Raw genomic sequence first — 19572 nt, 5'->3', positions numbered from 1 at the left:
AATATCATAACACTCAGGTATGATAAAAGTGTAAGAATACTAAAAATAACACTAAATATAATGTTTTAAAAGGTTATATAAACATGAGCTATGAGTCTTAATGCTTAATAAAAGTTTTGAATTTTTAATAGTAAAACATAAATGTTTTTTCTAACATAGACAAAATAAATATTCATTCTACAAAAACTTCTAAATAAAGTACTTCTACAAAGATTAAGTATTAATCACGGACTAAAATAACTTAGTTATAAAGGCCTATGAACTTAAATGCCAAGCAACTTAAAAAACCAAAATTTTATATTTTTAGTAATAAAGGAATTTTTAGATAAAAAAAAATTCTTTAAAGCTCACATATAGTAAATAAGGTAATTTGATGGCCGAGAGGTATTTTTGTGCTTAAAGTCATATACATACCATTTTTACACACGTTGAACCCTTTTGCGTGTTCAAAAAATAAGATAAGTTTGAGGTCACCAACTTTCATCGCTTATATACCGAAAGCTTCTTGAGTTTTTTAAGAGGTTAAAAAGGTTTGATAGCTCAGATTAAACTCTGTAAAATTAAATCAACTTGTAAAATTCAAGGTGGACCCCCTATGGCCTTAAGTCATTTACAAAATTAGGAACTTATAAGATATATATTAAACTGGACTTTTAAATTAATTTTGAGTTAAAAAACGGGCTTGTTTATAGACATATTCAACAGTAATTTTTGGCCTAAAAAGTTTTTTATATTCTTTATAGTAGATTTTTTAAAAGGCAAAGTAAGACGCAAAAACTTATCTTGTTCATCATAACACTCAAACTTAAAGAAGGCATGATAAAAGTGTAAGAATACTAAAAATAACACTAAATATAATGTTTTTAGAGGTTATATAAACATGAGCTATGAGTCTTAATGTTAAATTAAAGTTTAAAATTTTTACTAGTAAAACTTAATTGCTTTTTCAACATAGACAAACAATACTCAAAATATTTGGTCTTAGGACCTAATAAACGAAAAACCTTTCGGTTATCGAGTCGCACACCACGTATACCTTTTAACGTCTTGTCCAGGACAAAATAAATATATATTCTACAAACACTTCTAAATAAAAATACTTTTACAAAGATTAAGTTCTAAGATTAAGATTAACTGTCTTGGGCATGACGTGAAACTATTCTTGTGTATGACTCGATAACCGAACTTGACTTTTGAGCGTATTTTTTGTCGTTCAATAAACAATATTATTAATCACGGACAAAAATAACTTAGTTATAAAGGCCTTTGAACTTAAATGCAAATGTATTTAAAAAACAAAAATTTTATACTTTTTGTTTTGATTAAAAAAATTCTTTAAAGCTCATATATGGTAAATAAGGTAGTATGATGACCAAGAGGTCTTTTTATGCTTAAAGTCATATACATACCAATTTTACACACGTTGACTCCTTTTTTTTGTTGAACTAAATATTCTAAGCTCTATAAACAGTTTATTGAATAGAAAACCAATAAACCAAAAAATACTTCTATATGAATTTTAGTATTAGCTTGAACTTAGTGTTAGATAATATGCTAGTAATTAAAATATATTAGAAGTGTACTTTAGCATTAGCTGTTATGAAATATTAAAACCATTAATTTCCTGAACTCAGGGACTTAAAAGTTTTTTCTAAAACCTTGATATGGTTTTATGTGTATTTAATTAATTACCATCTACGGTAAATAACTATTTAAACTACAAATATTTTACTTGTTTAAGACTCAAAAACTAAGATGTTATTAGGAAGTAAACATCTAAAGTATTTAAAAATGGTTCTCTTTAATTGATTTTATTACGAACTAAGCTAAGTAGCTTTACTACTTTTTTTGTGAATATAAATTAAATATACAATTTAGTTTGCTAGAAGAGAAAAATACTAATAAATTTGTTCAAACTTTCAATGTATAACCACAATGATATGTTTATAGTACTCGTTATGCTTATGGTTTTAAACATGTGGTCTCAAATTATTTAAGTTGAACTGACTGCTTTATATTATATGTCGATTAAGTATTATATATACGCGTTGATAGCAAATTAACTTGTTATATTGTTTTTGGAAACAGGGAATATTGTTTTGAAAAAAGCCTATTGTTGTTTATCGTTTCCGTTTTAAAATTTATTATTATATTTTAAATCAATTATTATTTATTTTTTATTTAATGTTGATTTCATTTCAAAGGTTTATTTGTTAATTAATCATTTATATAATATATTGTTATAATGCATAAGTCCTTGATCTTTACAAAGTGTCAAAAGTGAAAAAAATATTTGAAACTAGAAAGCTGTGAAGTATAATATTGTTTATTTAACGACAAAAAAGCGCTCAAAATATTTGGTCTTAGAACCTGTTGAGCAAAAAAAGCCTTTCGGTTATCGAGTTTAAACTACTTGGATACTGTTTAACGTCATTGTCTAGGATTAGAAATAATATATCTGATCATCAATATATTATAACAATTATCTATAGAAGATAGGTAAATATGTTAGTTAAGATTAACGTCAGTATTTAACATAAGTTTGTTTTTTCATAATTTTTTTTGAAGAGAAGCCTTTGTAGATGATAATTAATAGCTTTGTGCAATTAATATTAAAAATTTTTTAATTTAAGGCATTTGATTAAAAATAAAACATAAAGCCATTAACTTGTTGTGTATTAATCTAAAATAAACTTATAATGTAAGCAAGTATCTTACTATAAAAAAACATTGTTTTTATTACAATGTGTACTGAGTTTGCTTAACTTTAATAAGATTGTGTAAATCAAAGAGAAAATAATTTAGAGCTACTATTTGAAAACTGACAAAAAATAAAAATAGACTTTAATAATCCCAAAGAAGATCATTATAAGTTAGTATAATGTAGTTTGTTCGGTACACTGTTCAAGTTAGCTTATATTAAGAGCAGTAAAAATGAGTCTATATATTTCTACTTTTTGATACCTGAGAAGCTATAAATAATATACTACTTACTTAAATATTATTTAATATTTGAAAATAACTAAGAACTAGAAATGATATATCATTTTGACCGTAGCTAAAAAGTTCTATTTTTTTTTTAAAGTTAATATAAATTAAAGATATTGTTAGTTATTTAGCATTTTTAGATACTCTAATGTCAAAGCAGGTTGATTAAAACGAGTTTATTAACTATTTTGATTATGTTTTAATTTAATTTAAAATTTTCAAGTAATTTTAAGAATTTTTTATAAAAATAGTACCAAATTTATGCTTCTTAACCAACTTCTATATTTTCTGAAAAACTTATTTTAACTGTCTAATATTTTTTAGAAACTTGTTTTATCTATCTTTTTAAAAATCTAATTTAACTTATAAGCATTAGAATACATTTAAAATTAAATTATCTAGTTTTTGTTATTAATATCTACAAGTATTTTTACAAGCATATAACCAAATCAATTTTTAAATTTGATATAAAAGTAAAACCTAACAGTAAACCGAAATAACATTTTTTTAAATATAAAGCTACATCGATCAAAAATGAAAAACTTTCTATTTTTGGTTATGGTAAGATAACTTTACTTCTAAATTTTTAATATTTTTTTTTAATAATCTATTAAACAAAACAAGGTAAACAGTAATAACTTAAAAACTGAAATTTAAACAAAGATCAACATTTGTAAAGTATTTTACAGAATTACTTATTGATAAATTTTGACGCATATAGTATTTTAAATTTATAATAAAATTTAATCAAAAATCACATACAACTTGATAGTTTTTATTTAAAAATGCAAGAAATTAAATTAGAAAAATAATTATATACTGTTTTTTTACAGATTTCAATTACGCTGCTCAGTTTTACTGAAGGTAGTTTTTATTATCTAAACATCAACACTTACTTAACTTAGCAATTATTTTTTTTTAGATTTGTTGCTTGTATATGTATAAAACAAATTTTGAGAAAAAAAAAAACAAACATAAAGCTGCTTGAAATTTTCAAATCAAAGCTAAAAAGCAATTGAAACGGATGAAACTTAATTGAAACGAACAGGTAACTACCTGGTCCCGGTGAACTTCAACGAGCAGGTTCCAAGGAACATGGTGGTGAAAACCTACTCGGGTTACACTTGCGCCTTCCCGTGGACGGTCACCGCGCGAACCAGCTACATTTTCCTTCCTAACCCCAAAAAGGGTCTGTCGTTTGATTTCTGCACCTCCAGCTACACGGGACCGGCGAGGAATTGGCCGTGGTGCGCGATATACAGCTTCTACCCGACCGGACCCATCAACGAAAAGGCCCACTACTCCGCATATTGGGGCAGCTTCAACGACGTTTGGGACTGGTGCAAAGGTGTGTTTGAACTGTTTACATTATTCATCCTAGGGCCGAGAATGTGTGTAAATTTTTAGAAATTATTTATGCGACAGCTTGCTTTTGGTTAATACAATTGTTAAGTAACTATTATTTTGAGTGAGTTTAATATTAAAATGTAATTAAGGTACAATATAGAATGTTTAGACTAAATAAAATGTGAAAATTTTAAATTAAAAGCTTTGAACTGCCGAGAAAAAAACAGGGTTTTTTCAATTCTAACTTGGATAAACTCTAAAATTCTTTATAAACTTAGGCTCAAAAATATTTAAGAATTGTTTTAACTTGTTATTTGAACATTATTTAAACTTTTTGTTTTTGTAGAAAACTTTTTTTATACACTTAAAGTTATAACATTTAACAAATTTTTATTAGGTAGAAACATAATTAGAACCAAACAAATTCTTATAGATTTTCAAGGTACTTAGTTATTTTTAGAAATGTAGTTATAAAACAACTGCTATTGCTTAAGCTTTTATAAGACTATTTAATTTAAGTCGGAAGTTAAAGCTAAATTAACAAGGTTTGTCTTAATAAAACTACAAGTAAACTTAAGTATTTAACAGATTGATTTATTTCAGTGCTTTCTGGGAAAGTATTTTTTAGAAAAACTTGCAGTTTGTTACAACTATTGCTTTAATTTTCTTATTTTTATTACCTTTAAAAATGTTAAATTACATATTTTGTAGCCTGACTAAGATAGTTTTTATTGGAAAAAATAGTTATTGTTTTATCTTGTTTTTTTTTCGTAATAATAAAAAATGCTGAAATGCTTTATATTACAACAAATTTATATAATTAAATGTATGTGCAAAACATGAAACAACACTTTAAAAACAATATTTGCTTGTTTTGCTACTATCGTAAACAATTTTTACTACAAAAAGATAGTGGATATTTTAAAACTTAACAACTAAAATGAACATTAAGATTATACGTATGTATTTGGAGAACACAAGTATCATTTCAATGATGATAACAAAAAAGTTACATTCAAAGAAGCGGAAAAAATTTGTAAAAACGAAGGAGGAACATTACCTATTTTAGCTAGAAAAATGGACAGAAGTGCTATCAGGTTTTAAAATGAAAAAATAAAGTGTTTTTAAAATTAAAACCTCATCAAATACTGTAGAAGTTAAAAGCTTTTTGTAAGAGTTACAATGACTATTATAATAAAAGATGTTCAATACACCTGTAACAAAAATTCAATAGAATATTTTGATGCCATTAAATGCTAGCATAAGTTTTCTTTTAAATAATAATTTCAGTTTTTAGTTTTAGAAACGATAAAATTCTTAAACAGTATAAATTAACCAATACAGTTGCTCTTTCCGTATCATCTATGCTAAGTACTAAAATTACAAATAAATGTTTTAAAAAACAACTCATATGAGCATGTTTTAATTATCTGCATCTTTTATAGATGAACAAATTTGTTTGTCGATATTAAAATTTTAGCTTTTAATAAAAATATTTAACAGAAAGTTTTTGAGGCCACTGTTGGGTCAGTTTGAAAGTCACGGGTTGGGGTACTGGGTTTCGTGGGATGACAAAACACGTCAATGCTTCTACGTAACAGCGGAAGGAGACGAGAAACTTGCGAATTGCGATGAAAGTTCGACTACTGGCGCACTGTGCTCTACATTTTACCAATATTTACAAGGATAAGCGCTCACTCCATCTTGTTTGACTAAGTTAATTTTATTTTTCTTAAGTTCTTCTTTTCGTATATACTGTTCGTTTAGTAAATTAAACTTTTGAAGTTTAGCTTACAAACGTAGTCTTGGCTTCAAATATTTTGAAACTAACTGTTACGATAAAAATACTGCATACACCTTTTAAGATTTGCATATATATTTAAATGCCTTATATAATATTATTAGTTACAAAAAAAAAACAATGGTTTAAAAATCTACAAGTTTATTGCATACGAGTTCAAATCAATTTCGGACAAGAGTCCTTCATCAGTGAACTTTAAACATTATTAGCAAATCATAATAATTTTTTTTTTATATAGTTTCTTTTTTATTTACTTTACGTTTATACTTTTTAAACTATTTACTTTTTACCCTTAACAAGTTATTGTTAAAGTTTCTAATTTAGTTTTAAGACCACAACACAATGATTTTTTAAAGTATAGCTTCAAATTTTTTTTTTAAACGTCGAAAACACAAATTATTATTTAATAAGCAACAAAGCATCAAATAAAAGTCAATTTACAAAATACGATAATAAATAATTTCACTTGCTTATTTACAAACTTAATTTAAAGTAAAACCTTAAGTATTAATATCATTTAACTAAATGAATGAAGACATTACTAATTTTTATGTTAATATTGTATAGTCTGTCTTACAAAAAACATCAGTAATCTTTTATTTACTTTGTTATAAGACTGAAAAACATAAATGAGTTTTCTACGGTTTTATCCTCATTTAAATACAACTTTAGTTCATTTGTAAAAAAAAATAGTTACTTTTTCTTATTTATTATACTTCTATATTTACATTGTAAACTTTTACTAACTTAGATCAAATTTATTTTTATTAGCCACTGTTATATATTTAGAAAAATGTTGAATTGGAATGCATGCATTTGCCAATAGAACAAAATAAAAATATGATGAAAATGATAATTTAAAAGTAGGAATTTAAAAAAATAGTTCTGAGTAGAATACAACAGAATATGGTTTAAGTTGAAAACAATTTTACAATTCATAACTAGTTAATGTTTTAAAATACAACTGACTATATTTTAATAAATCCCATATTATTTTTAAGATGTTAAATTTTTAAAGGCTTAAAAAAGTTATAAAAAACTAATATTTTGCTCCCTATGTTCTAACTGTTCATAAGAATTATGTTTTTTTTACAAAATGACGTAATTATACCAACTGAACATATGTTAATGTTTTAGAAAAACATTGTCATTTCTTAAATTCTTGCTAGTTTTATTAACGCTTTACGGTAAACTTAACATCAGTCTACCTACACTCCTCGATTAACTAAATAGCGATTGGAAGTGGAAACGAAGGGCCCGCGAATCGAGCATCTTTTCGTGACACCTAAAGATAATAATTATAAACAATATTTTAAAGTGTGCACTTACATTTAATATTTTATGATTTATGTAAAATGCTTAAGTGTTTTTAAGCAAAATTTCTCTTTCAATGAAGTTTAACTTTTTCTTTAAGAGGTAACGCGAATTCAAAGTAATGAGTCTACTAGCGTCCTTATTGCCTATATCATAGTAAAATTTAAAATGTAAAAAAAGCGAATTATAGATTAAAATTTGAATGAGATTTAATTTTATTTTTGAGATTTTTGCATGCAACTGCAACCCATAACAGCTAGAGCCTAGAGGTTACTTAAATATTAAATTTGTGTAGTTATAGTTTATTGTACTATATTTTAGACTTTAATTATAATTAGTAATACTTAAAGCTATTTCATAATACTTATACAAACTAGGCATGGCTTTTGGTGGTTGTATTTTATATAAGAGAACATATTAAACACTAAAAACCAAAGAACACTTTAAGAAATATTTTAAGTGTGGTCAACAGTTTTACACAAGAATTAAATCTGATAGGTATATATATATTTTAAGACAGATAAAAAAATTACATTTAATTACTCAGAATTTAGATCAAAAAACTGCTTATAAGAAATAACATTGTTTTATAAAAGAGCTTTACAATAAACAAAAATAGGGCAAATGTCTACACACTACATATTAACAGGAGCAAGGTGGTCTAGAATAAATCAAACTTTAGTTTAGCCCGAACTTAGTATACAGCTAATCATAGCCTAAACAGTGTTTCATCAGACTCATTTCATCCTAACTGCAACTTTTTTTTACACAATTTAGTATTCAACTAAATGGAACAGCAGTTTAGTTGGCATTCCATTACACAACGATAAGAATTTTTTAATGATCATGTTAAGTTGATCAAATCTTAATTTAGCGAGCTTAAAAAATCAGGTTTAAAACTATAAATGCTTTAATATTTGTCTACGAGAGATTTTTTTTATTCGACAAAACCAAATATTTATACAAAAGTAATAAGAAAATATTTTTGTTAAAAAACAACGAAACATTAGTAACTTTGTTCTGATTTAAATGTGTATGAATAAAATTATAAAAGATTTTTTATATTTACGTTATCTGTTGTAAGATAATTTAAAGTTTGCTTAATTTTAAAAATTTGAATAATCAATACTTTAAAAGTAAAATATTTCAAATAAATAGAAAACAAAGTTTAGTTTTGGCCCTGATTTGTGTTAAAAAAAAATCCCCTAAGTTTTGTATGAAAATAAAATTATAATTCAAACAATAGTTTTTGGTTCTTGTCAAAATTTTGCCAACTTAAAAAATAAATTTGAAAAATTAGAATTATTTATACAAATCATCAAAATAGCCTATAAATGTTAAAAAAAAGGGTTGTTATTTAGAGCATTTATTCTGAAAATATGCACATAGTGTAGTCTGATGTCTCAGGGTCCCAATGACAGATTTTAAAACTCCCTGAGTTTAAAGCTGCAAGATTGAAACCCAGTGACCAGTATTATGCAAATAAATTAAATCAAATAATTTTGCATAATATTTTTTAAATTGAATACAAATTTTGATAAACAATAATGTAATATCTTATAATTTGTTAACTTAATTTTAAAAGCTGATTTTGAATGATTAAAAAAAATATTTTTTAATTATAATCTGAAGCAACAACATCAATAGGAAATGTTGTTTTTATAATTTTCTACTGTGCTCTGATTTCTTTTTAGTGGTCTACAATGCACAATAAAAAAATTAAGTTTATGGGATTACTTTTTATTTAATTGTCTTAAAATTGAAGTATGCATATATGCTAAAAGTGTTAAAATTATTGGTATTTACCTAGGGTGATGTTGCACCGATACCAAACTGAAAATATGTCATATTTGATTTATTTTTTAACCATATTTTAGACTAAAAAAGACTAAAAATTATACTTTATCAATACATAACAAAATTAAACTTGTTTATTTTAATCTAATAATACTTAAATGTTTAGTCTCTTTTATTTGACAATATAAACCAATTATATCAAAACAATAGTTTATATTGACTACGGTACTGTAAAATAAAGTCAATTAAATATTTTAGTTTATCACAAAAAATTTTAATTCCTACTATTTATTTATAAAGCTTGTTTAGTTTAAAACAAAGTATCTTTTTAGATTAAACATGTTAGGCTTAAAACATTGATATTTAGCCTATAATTATAGTTTCAAAAAAAAACAAATGAATACATGTTCAGTTTGATATTGGTACAACATCATCCTAGGTAATTACCAAATTATCTAACCAATGGTTTGCACTTTAATGAGTAGTTAGTCTACCCAAGTTAGTTATGAAAAAATGGTTTAAGTTTTCAAAAGTTAGTTACTAGTTTACTTTAGCTATTTGCAAAAGTTTGTTAAAGTATACTTTATACTAAAAAAAATAAGGTCATAGGGGTCCAACATTTTAACAAAAATTAACATTGGTTTTAAATAAAGTTCAAAGTATGAACTTTGAAGCATCTTTACTATAAAAAAAACTTTTTTAACTTATCAATCTAAGAAAAAGACAAATTTTTTTATAACTGTCTGATACAAACCTATGAAGCACAGATTTATGTTGAAAATTTTCTTAAATTTTTTAATATATTTAATGTATATTTATTATTTAAAATGTCTTTAAGACTTCAAATAGATTACTTACAAAGAAACCATTCAGAAAGTTTACCTTGCGAAATTGAAAAATTTCTATTTAAGCTATTTTAAATTAATAAAGTTATGAGTAAAAATGAACTTTTTATTTTAATTTTGGAAAAAAAAAAGAATTTAAATTTGTTTACTTCTTCCAATCTTTTATATTTTAGTTTAAAAAAGATTAAAACTGAAAGTTTAAAAGCAATACAAAAGAATTGTAGGTTGAGAAGAACTTTTTTTTTATAGCCTTTTTTCATTCTTGCCACACACTGAGGATATTTTGAAACTTTAAAAATTTTCAGGTAACTTAGGATATTATGAGTTTTATTTAAACCAGAGTCCCTCAAACTTTTTTTAAAAGACCCCCTTCAAAGAAATGAAAAAAGCTATGACCCCATCAACAGGATTTCTCAAAAAACTACCTTTAAAACTGCTTAAGACCTTTTTTTGCTCTGCATCATCAACTCCAAAATATATAGTGTAAGTTTCAAATAATGACCTCCTTTTCAAAAACCTAGAAGAAATTCAGAAAACAGGGAATAATTTTACAAAAAAACTTTAGGCAACCCTGGTATAATTACTTTGTGTCAAATAGGAAACACTTTTTAAAAGGATTTTGAAAAACTAAGGACCCTTTAAGGTCATTCAGGGTAATTTATTTTTTTGACTTAAAGAGTGGCAACCCTGTTTTAAGCTTGTGATTTCAATAGAGAACCTTAGAAACTCTTAGTTTTGATTGCATATATTTAAAAAATTACATTATGTATGTAAACTACAAAACCTTGGTTATTGCTTCATAACTTAAATTCATTTTGAAAATGAGAGCAAGAAACAGTTTAGAACAGTAGTAGAACTTAAGAGTTTACCGATGAGTAAAAGCTCTTTAAAAATACTTGTAAGCTTCAATAAATAATAAATTACTGTTTCATTGCAAATAGAACCAATGTTTTATTTTTACAACTTTTATTCATATGTTTAAGTAATGCTTTTAATTTTTCTAATTACACAAAGTACAAATAACCTTTAAATAACAACCAAATAGCGTTGAACTAAAATACGTAGCGTAGAACTTAATGACTTGCTTAAACTCATGAAGTGTAACTGTACATTCCTTATCAGGACCAAAATGGCTTTTTGTTTAGTTTTATATTTTTAATCATTACAGCTTAAGGGTTGCCACATGGTCAGGAAAAGTCAGGAAAAACTAAAAAAAATTACAAAAGTCAGGAACAAATGGGGGTTTTTGAAAAAAGGTCAGGAAAAGTCAGGAGTTTTAACAAAAATTAAGAAAAAGTTAGATATTGGCAGTTCAAATTTACAAAAATTCCTTATTTTCCAAAGCCTTCAAATGGTGAAAATGAATTGAAAATTCTTATGTCATACTAAAATTGTAAAATTTTCCTAAAAGTTTACAAAATAATTTCCAGTACCTTCATCTGGTATAAATTAATAAAATATCTTTTATAAAACTGCAAAATGTTTCTATTAACGTATTGAACAACTACCCTACTAGAACAAGCAGTTTTTGTATGCTTTTTAGTATTGATGATCAGTGCAGGGTGGCTAAAAAACTTTAAACCCTGAAAAAACTTGCTTATGTTATTTTACAACTTTATGCTAAGTCTGACTATATTTTGCTGATAGAGCTGTTTGTTGAAAACACATCAATCATACACAGATGGTTTAAGTGATAAGAGTGATTAAATTTTGTAAAAAGTCAGGAAATTTTTCCCAGCTTGATCTGTGGCAACCATGAGCTTTAACTAGTTAAGCTTTTATCTTTTTCACAAAAATTTATGATTTCAAACTATAAAAATACTTTATTTTAAGACCTATTTCCAATATTTGTAAATATTGTATTATTTGTTGGTTTATTGTGTTTTTCATAATAATAAATAGTTACTAATTTTTTTTTCAATGTACTATATTTCCAAATCTCCTTGACATTTAGTTATATGAACAATGCAGCTGCTAAAGAATTGTCTAGTGGAAAGCTTATACTTTAAAGAAACAAGTAGTACCTACTTATAAGGTTCAGTACACTCATATTGAAAATTGAATTTATAGAAATAACTGAATTTTTTTTTCTTTTAAACTGTTTAAAATTTTGAAAACCTTAGTAACTTCATACTAGTTAATTCTTCAATATTTTTTTTTAGAATTTCTTATTTTAAAAAACAATCTAATTTGTATAAACTATTTTAATAGTTAGTTTGGTTTTGTTTAGCACATGTTTATTTTTTTAGTATACATGTTAAGTGGTCACATTTATTTTTATTAATAGTTATTTAATCATTACTAAGTAGATAATTATGATACATTACATTTTACATGTTTACTTGTTACTTTTATATTTAGTTGCTTATTTTTGTATTGAAAAGTTTTAGCCTAATTTATTTAATTTTACAGTGTTATAAATAAAAAATTTAAATGGCATGTTTTAAAGTTTCATTTTATGATAATTAAAAAATATAATAATCAATAAAATTTGCCAACTTAGTCCTAATAAAGGAAATAACACTTAATGTTTTCAAATAATAATAATATTTAATTTTTAAACTAGTACTTTTTTAGTATGAATATTATAAGTATGTTTTTGATTGTTATTATATTTAAAGTTAACTCTTATTATTGTGTTTTGGTTATTTATGACTATTTAAATTTATTATGAAAGCTTTGGTCAAATAAATTAAATAAAATTTATAAGTATGGTTCCTTTTACAATAAAATGGTTTGTTATTAAATTTTGACATCTTCCAATATGATAATAAATAAGTATCTATTTTTATAAAATTTTATCACTAATTTCGTAAGTTTAAACTTTATTTTTATCTTTATTGTAATAATCTGTAAATTACATTTTTACAAATAAGTTGAAAAACATTTAAAGTAGTTTTAAGAAAAAGCACTTAGTGAGTATTTAGTTTTTACAAAAACTAGAGAGTTATTAAACAAAAGAAGTGGTTTCTAAGTTTTAAACTATTTATGTTATACAGGGTTGCCACTTTACCTGGAAACCTCGAATTTGACAATTTAGGCAAAAAACACTCAAGAAAAACCTGGAATTTGAGAAGTTTTGAAAAAAGCCTGAAAATACCTGGAGTTTTGATTAAAAATTATTAAAAAAAAATTAGAATTTTAAGAATTTTTAATGTTCAGTAGTAAAATTTAGATTTACTCAAAAAATCTATCATATAAATAATATTTTTGTTATCATTAATTTTTTATTTATTAAAAAACATAATTAAAGTAGCTTTACAGTATCTTTTCAATGTTTTTATATATTTTACACAGTTTCTTACCTTAAACTTAACTTTAAACTAAAACAAGACCTAAGAATGTGTACTTTTAAAATCCTGTAAGAAGTTTGGAAATTCTTGAAAATTTTTGAAAAAACAACTCTGGTTATATCAGTAATATGGCTTCAGAAAACCTAATGCTAAGGTTTGATAAAAAAAGTTTATGTAGGTTGCTATTGAATAAAACCCAATTAAAGTAGCAATACAGTATCTTTTCAGTAGTTTTAAACTCTATTCATTTAAGATTTAATATTATATCATAAATGGACAATAAATCTGGTATTTTAAAAATCCTGGAGAAAGGTTCAAAAAAACCACTGTCCTGCTTAAAAAAAGTTAAGAATATTATAGTATCTAAAATTGTAAATCTATATTTTTTTTACTATTTATTAGTAATAAAAAACTGAGCTAACAGTATTTTAAGTTTTTTTTTAGTAATTGAATAAATTTCATAAAACAGGTTCTCACCGAAAAACTATTTAACAATTTTAGCAAAAGTGCAGAAATGCATGACTTGAACATATATGTTTAGTAAGGTGTTTTTAGAATACAAAAATGGAAATGTACTTATTTCGTTGTTCACTTATAAAAATATGGTGTCCATACTTTTTTATTATAAAATAGTTAAGCAATATTTTAGGAGATCAAACTATTAACAAGGTTATTTTTATAGTCAACTAAATTTCATTGCACTTCTTCAATCTTTAACTCCTAAACCTTGGCTCCTAAGCAACCTTGACAGTTTTTAGATATTTTATCTAAACAGTAGATTATTGATACTAGCGATGTAATATTGATGAAATTAGAACTTTATCTTAAAATAACTAATATAATTTGTAAGTAAATTAAATTAGAATATAATATTTAGTTAAGCATGATTTGAATCATTAAGGGCATAGGGGGGGTAAACACCCTTTTTTGGTTTTTGATCTTATTTTATATAGTTTTTACTAAGCTACAAGATGCTTTTTACAGATTTTAAAGAATCAAAATAGTTTTTGAGATATAGCTGGTCAAAGTCCGAGGCAACAGTAGGATCCTTATGGGAGGCGCAAACTAAAACGGCAAATAACTAGAAATTACTAAAAATCTATGTTCTCCTAGGTTTTTTGAGACAACTACCTCAAGTTTTCAGGAAAAGCTCCTTGCAGTATTTAGAAAATTCTGTCGGAACAGAATTTTAAATAATTTAAAATAAGAATTTTATAACAAAAAAACAAAAAAAAAAGATTCCCATAAGGATCCTACTGTTGCATCCAACTTTGACCGGCTATATCTCCAAAATTATTTTAAATTTTTAAAAGCTGTAAAAAGCATTTTGTAGCTTAGTAAAATCTTTATACAATAAGATCAAAAACCAAAAAAGGGTGTTTACCCCCCCCCCCCTATGCCCTTAACACTTTGTTTTTTATAAAAGTAAGTAGGGTTGCCACACATTTAGGCTACTAAGTAATTTAACTTGGGCTATATAGAAATTCTTGATAAATTGAAGCTAACTTAGGCTAATTTTAATATTTTTCCCTAATCTCAGGCTAGTTTTTTCATTTAAATTTTAAAATAAAACCTTGTGTAATTGTTTTAAGCAAGTTGTAGGCTGATAAGCAGTAATTTTCTTACTTTTTAAATATTATAGTATTTTCACATTTCTCCTAAATTAAACAATCTCCTTTGGATAGTTGTTGGTCACAAAGGCTAGTTTATTTTCTTCAAATCCTGACTAGGTTGTTCCATTATTTTTTCTACAGTTAAAATTAGTTTACATATAAAAGCTAGAATTATGCCATCAAGTTTCAAACAATTTTATATAGCTATAAACCGTTAAATTAAATTTTGGATTTGTGAAAAGTTACTAATGAAACTTACAAGTCCCAATTTTTAATTTAGTTTCTTTTGGAAATTTATAAGTTTCTACAAATTCTTAGTTGTTTTAAGTTAGAGACCACATAGTTTAAGATATGTTTTAAAATTATTTTAGTGTAATTTACAACTTGGAATTTTATAACTATTGAGACAGAAAAGTTCTCAAAAAAAAAAACATATTTTTCATCAAAACTTGGTTTTTAAACTACAAATCCATTATAGTTTCAATATTAGTAATATACTGAGAGTAAAACTTGAAATAATACCAGTTAGTTATTGTTAGAGAAAAAATATTTTAATACTTTTTTTTCCTTTATAGTTTGCTTCTTCAATAAGAAGTTTACGAAATTTTATTCTCATACCTTGATAGTTAATTAAAGTTTTCTTAAGTGGAAAGTTATGCCTTGTAGCTTATTTTAAACTCTACAAAATAAAGTTATATTGTAAAAAATATGTTTAAAAAAATGTAAATCATAGTTGCTTGTAATGATAACAAATAAATAAAGTTGCTATGTAATGAAATTTAGTAGTTAATAAACAGTTTTATTTTCAGTTATATACTAAAGCTTTAAAAATGGCAACCTTTGAAGTAAACAAGTTCACTGGAGCAGTGGCCATCCCTCAAAACGCTCAGAACAACCAGCAGGTTGCTGTCAGGCAAAATGATCAGCAGCAGTTATCAAAGTACGATGGACCTCCCAGGACTTCTGATCTTCTTGCGCCCACCATGCAGCTGTCCGGACATCAAGGCGAAATACTCAGCGCTAAGTTTCACCCAGACGGTAACGTTATCGCGTCAACTGGAAACGAGAGAAACATTTATTTGTGGAATGTGTTTGGAGAGTGTGAAAATTTCTATATTTACAAAGTTGCTCACGACGCCACGATTTTAGATCTGAAGTTCAACACTGACGGCAGTGCAATTTTCACAGCCAGTGTTGACAAAACTGTCGGGATGTTTGACACTGAGACGGGAGAGAGAGTGAAGCGCATGAAAGGCCACAAAGGAATTGTGAATGCGTGCTCAGTTTCAAGGAGAGGAGACCAACTGGTTGTTTCTGCAAGTGACGACTGCACTGTCAAGATCTGGGACACCAGGAGAAGGCACGCCATAAAAACACTTCAACTCAACTACCAGGTGACGGCAGTTTGTTTTGACGACACTGCCCAGAACATTGTCACTGCAGGCATCGACAATGACGTGAGACTGTGGAGCATTAACAGTGATAAAGCCCCTATTGCCATGTACGGTCACAAAGATACAATCACTGACCTCTGCCTGAGTCACAATGGTGGACACGCTCTTTCAAATTCCATGGATGGAACGTTGAGAATGTGGGATGTCAGGCCCTACTCTCCCGGAGAAAGGTGCAAGAATGTGTACTACGGTCACAAACACGGGTTTGAGAAGAACCTGCTGAAGTGCTCCTGGTCAGCGGATGACAGCTTAATTGCTTGCGGGTCTGCTGACCGCCTGGTCAATGTATGGAACGTCCACAACCGCCAACTTATCTATAAGCTTCCTGGTCACAATGGATCAGTCAACGACGTCCAGTTCCATCCAAAACAACCAATTGTTATGTCTTGTTCCAGTGATAAGGAAATTTTCTTGGGCGAACTTCAGGTTCAATGATTCAAAATTGTGCTGTTAAGTTTTTATAAGTTTGTATTATAAGAAAAACTATAGGTTAATTAATATGTATATAGCCAAACTTTTAATGGTTTAATATTCCAGAAAAGTTTTATTTACATTAAATACCGTAATGTTTTTTTTTTCAAAAAATATCTTCTTTTTCTTAAATGTGTAATGTAGTAGTATGAATCTAACACTTTTAAGCCCTTAGGTCAAAATTTACAATTTTGTAAAATTGTTTTATGAAAAATTTTCATCTCACAATAGAAGTTAAACTGAGTTTTATAATGTTTTACTTAAATTATTTTTTGATTGTTACTAGAACACTTTCTGTCTAACAAGTTTTTTTAAATTGCATATTTTAGTGTAACTAAAAAAGTAAAGTTAATAAATCTTCTTGCTAAAGTTAACTGAATGTAAAAAGATGTATGTACAATTGTTTGTGATAGCTAATATAAAAAGTTGTATTCTATTTACATTGTTTTGTTATTAAAATTCTTAAGATTTTTTTTTGACTTAATGTTAGATCAAATGTTTTGATTATTTAGTAAAATCAACGATATCTAGTTGGTGATTCTGATATTAACTGAGCTGCTTTTAAATTAGTATAAGTTTGAATAATCACATGAGAACTTTGTTATTTATACCTGTTTTCAATTATATTTTAAAATACTAACTATTTTAAGTAGTTTCAAAACTGTTTTTATTTATTTAAGTTTTAAGCTAAATCAGTTATTAAAAAGTTAAAATAAAATAAGAATTATTTAAGGTTTTCAAAACAATTTTTTTAGTAAACTTTATGTAAAAAGTTAAAGTAGCTTGTTTTATTTAAAAAAATTAAAACTAAAAATAACTCAAGTCGAAAAAAATTATAATATAAGTTGGAAATTACATTTGGTAATGTTTATTAAAATTAATCATGTTTGGTAAAAAGATTATATTTAGTAAAAAAAAAATTAATTCGGGTGCACGGCAGTTCAGTTTCGGGCAATTCAAATTGTTTAAAAAAAAATTTAAAATGTAACAACTCAAAAATAAAATTAATATATAACATAAAAGTGTAGGTCTATTTAATATTTTTTTTACTTTAGACTAAAATTATACCCAAAAATCTGTAATTTTAAGATCCTGAAGGAAAGTTTATAAACCTTGAGAAAACTTTCCGAAAATATATGGCAGCGCTGTACAGCTTATTTATTTCATCTTGCAACATTTTTAATGTATTTGAAATTGGCTAGAATAAATCGTAAAATATATTAATTATTTATGTTTTAAAATTATTTATTAATATCATATTATTTTTAATCAAATTTCACCCGCTTTTTTACTGTTAGAAAAAATATTTATGACTTTTTGAAATTAGACCTATTAAACATTTTTGAAAAATTTGAGTTGTCGGAATTGCCATGTAACCATTGTATTTAAAAAAAACTAGTAATAAAGTATATGGTAAATATTATAATTGATATTTAGAATTTTATTTACCAATTAAAGTTTGTCTAAGTTTAAATTAAGTTGTAAGTACGAGAAAAGTAGTTGTAGTTATACTTCAAGAAGATAACATTACCAAAAGTGTTATATAGTTATCACTTAACATTTCTAAATAAAAAATAACAACAGTTCGTAAAATTTTTATAATCAATCTTAAATCGCGCTTTCTTCACATTTTTTAAGCAAGTATATTGACCATTTTATGTTTTTACAACTGAGTGCCAACCAGAAAGATTTAAAAGAAAAATGTCAGTCGAAATTGTGAGTTGCAAAATTTTGCGTACGACCGTTAACGTTTTTAACGTTAAAATCCGGTCGGATATTTTATAATTTAATGTTCGTTTAAGTCCAGTAATTTAATACTTAATAACGCTTCTCTTTTAATTTTTAAGATAAGTGTTTAAAAACTTATGGGGTGAAAAAATAAAAAAACAAAACTTGGCGGGCAGCATAACTTAAAAAATTGTAGAATTGAGATGTTTTAACGTGAGTTTTAGAAAAATGTTGATTAAAAAAAAACAATGTTTGCGGTTATAAAAACTGAAAGCATATTTGCTATGAAAAATATTAGCCGTTTTACACAAATTGTTTTCTTAAAGCTAAATAATAAGTTGTACGTCAGAGATTTCTGCTTAGTGAGTAGGTCTGTGATTTGTACATCACCCTTAACAAACTTATCATATGGTCAGAGAACGAAAAACTCGCGATTATGTAAACGTAGCCCGTCAAATCAAAAAATTACTTAAGTCTACTTAATATTCTTGGGTTTGCAACAAAGAGTAAAAAAGTGTAGGTCTTAGACATAATTGACGAAAGTTTTGAAACTTTTATTAGGTTTTTTGGGATTTGTAACGTATAGTAAATAAAGTTCATGTTGCAAATAAGACTACGGCTTGCGATGAATTTTATTTTCGAGTTTTCGGCCGCAACCACTAAATGCTCGCAGACCTCCTTTCTAGATGAAATGAACTTTTATAAACAATTTTTTCGTTTATAATTTTCTTTTTAATAAAAGCTGTTGTACAAGAGTAGTTGAAATTGAACGGTCTGCAACTTAATTTTATATTAAAAAATATACAAAACGTTTAAATTGAAAAAATACGAATACAAACAGTTATGAATGAGATTAAAAAAACTGTCAGTAAACACTTTGATGCTCGTTTTAATTTGGCACGAAGACAAACCACTAACTCT

General features: G+C 25.9%; 1 protein-coding gene across 1 annotated transcript; it reads left to right on the top strand.

Moving 5' to 3' along the window:
- The first annotated feature begins 15812 nt into the window (after nt 1-15812).
- Nucleotides 15813-17143, top strand: LOC145842004 (U5 small nuclear ribonucleoprotein 40 kDa protein-like). Its single transcript, XM_082949344.1, has one exon. The coding sequence runs from the start codon at nt 15829-15831 to the stop codon at nt 16885-16887; it is 1059 nt and encodes a 352-aa protein (XP_082805470.1). The 5' UTR covers nt 15813-15828; the 3' UTR covers nt 16888-17143.
- The last annotated feature ends 2429 nt before the right edge of the window (nt 17144-19572 follow it).

Source organism: Thalia democratica, chromosome 8, assembly GCF_965202585.1.
Source record: "Thalia democratica chromosome 8, ktThaDemo2.hap1.1, whole genome shotgun sequence".
In the NCBI taxonomy this organism is placed as follows: Eukaryota; Metazoa; Chordata; class Thaliacea; order Salpida; family Salpidae; genus Thalia; species Thalia democratica.
The sequence above is the reverse complement of the archived record's forward strand: the minus strand, read 5'-3'. Positions and strand labels throughout refer to the sequence as shown.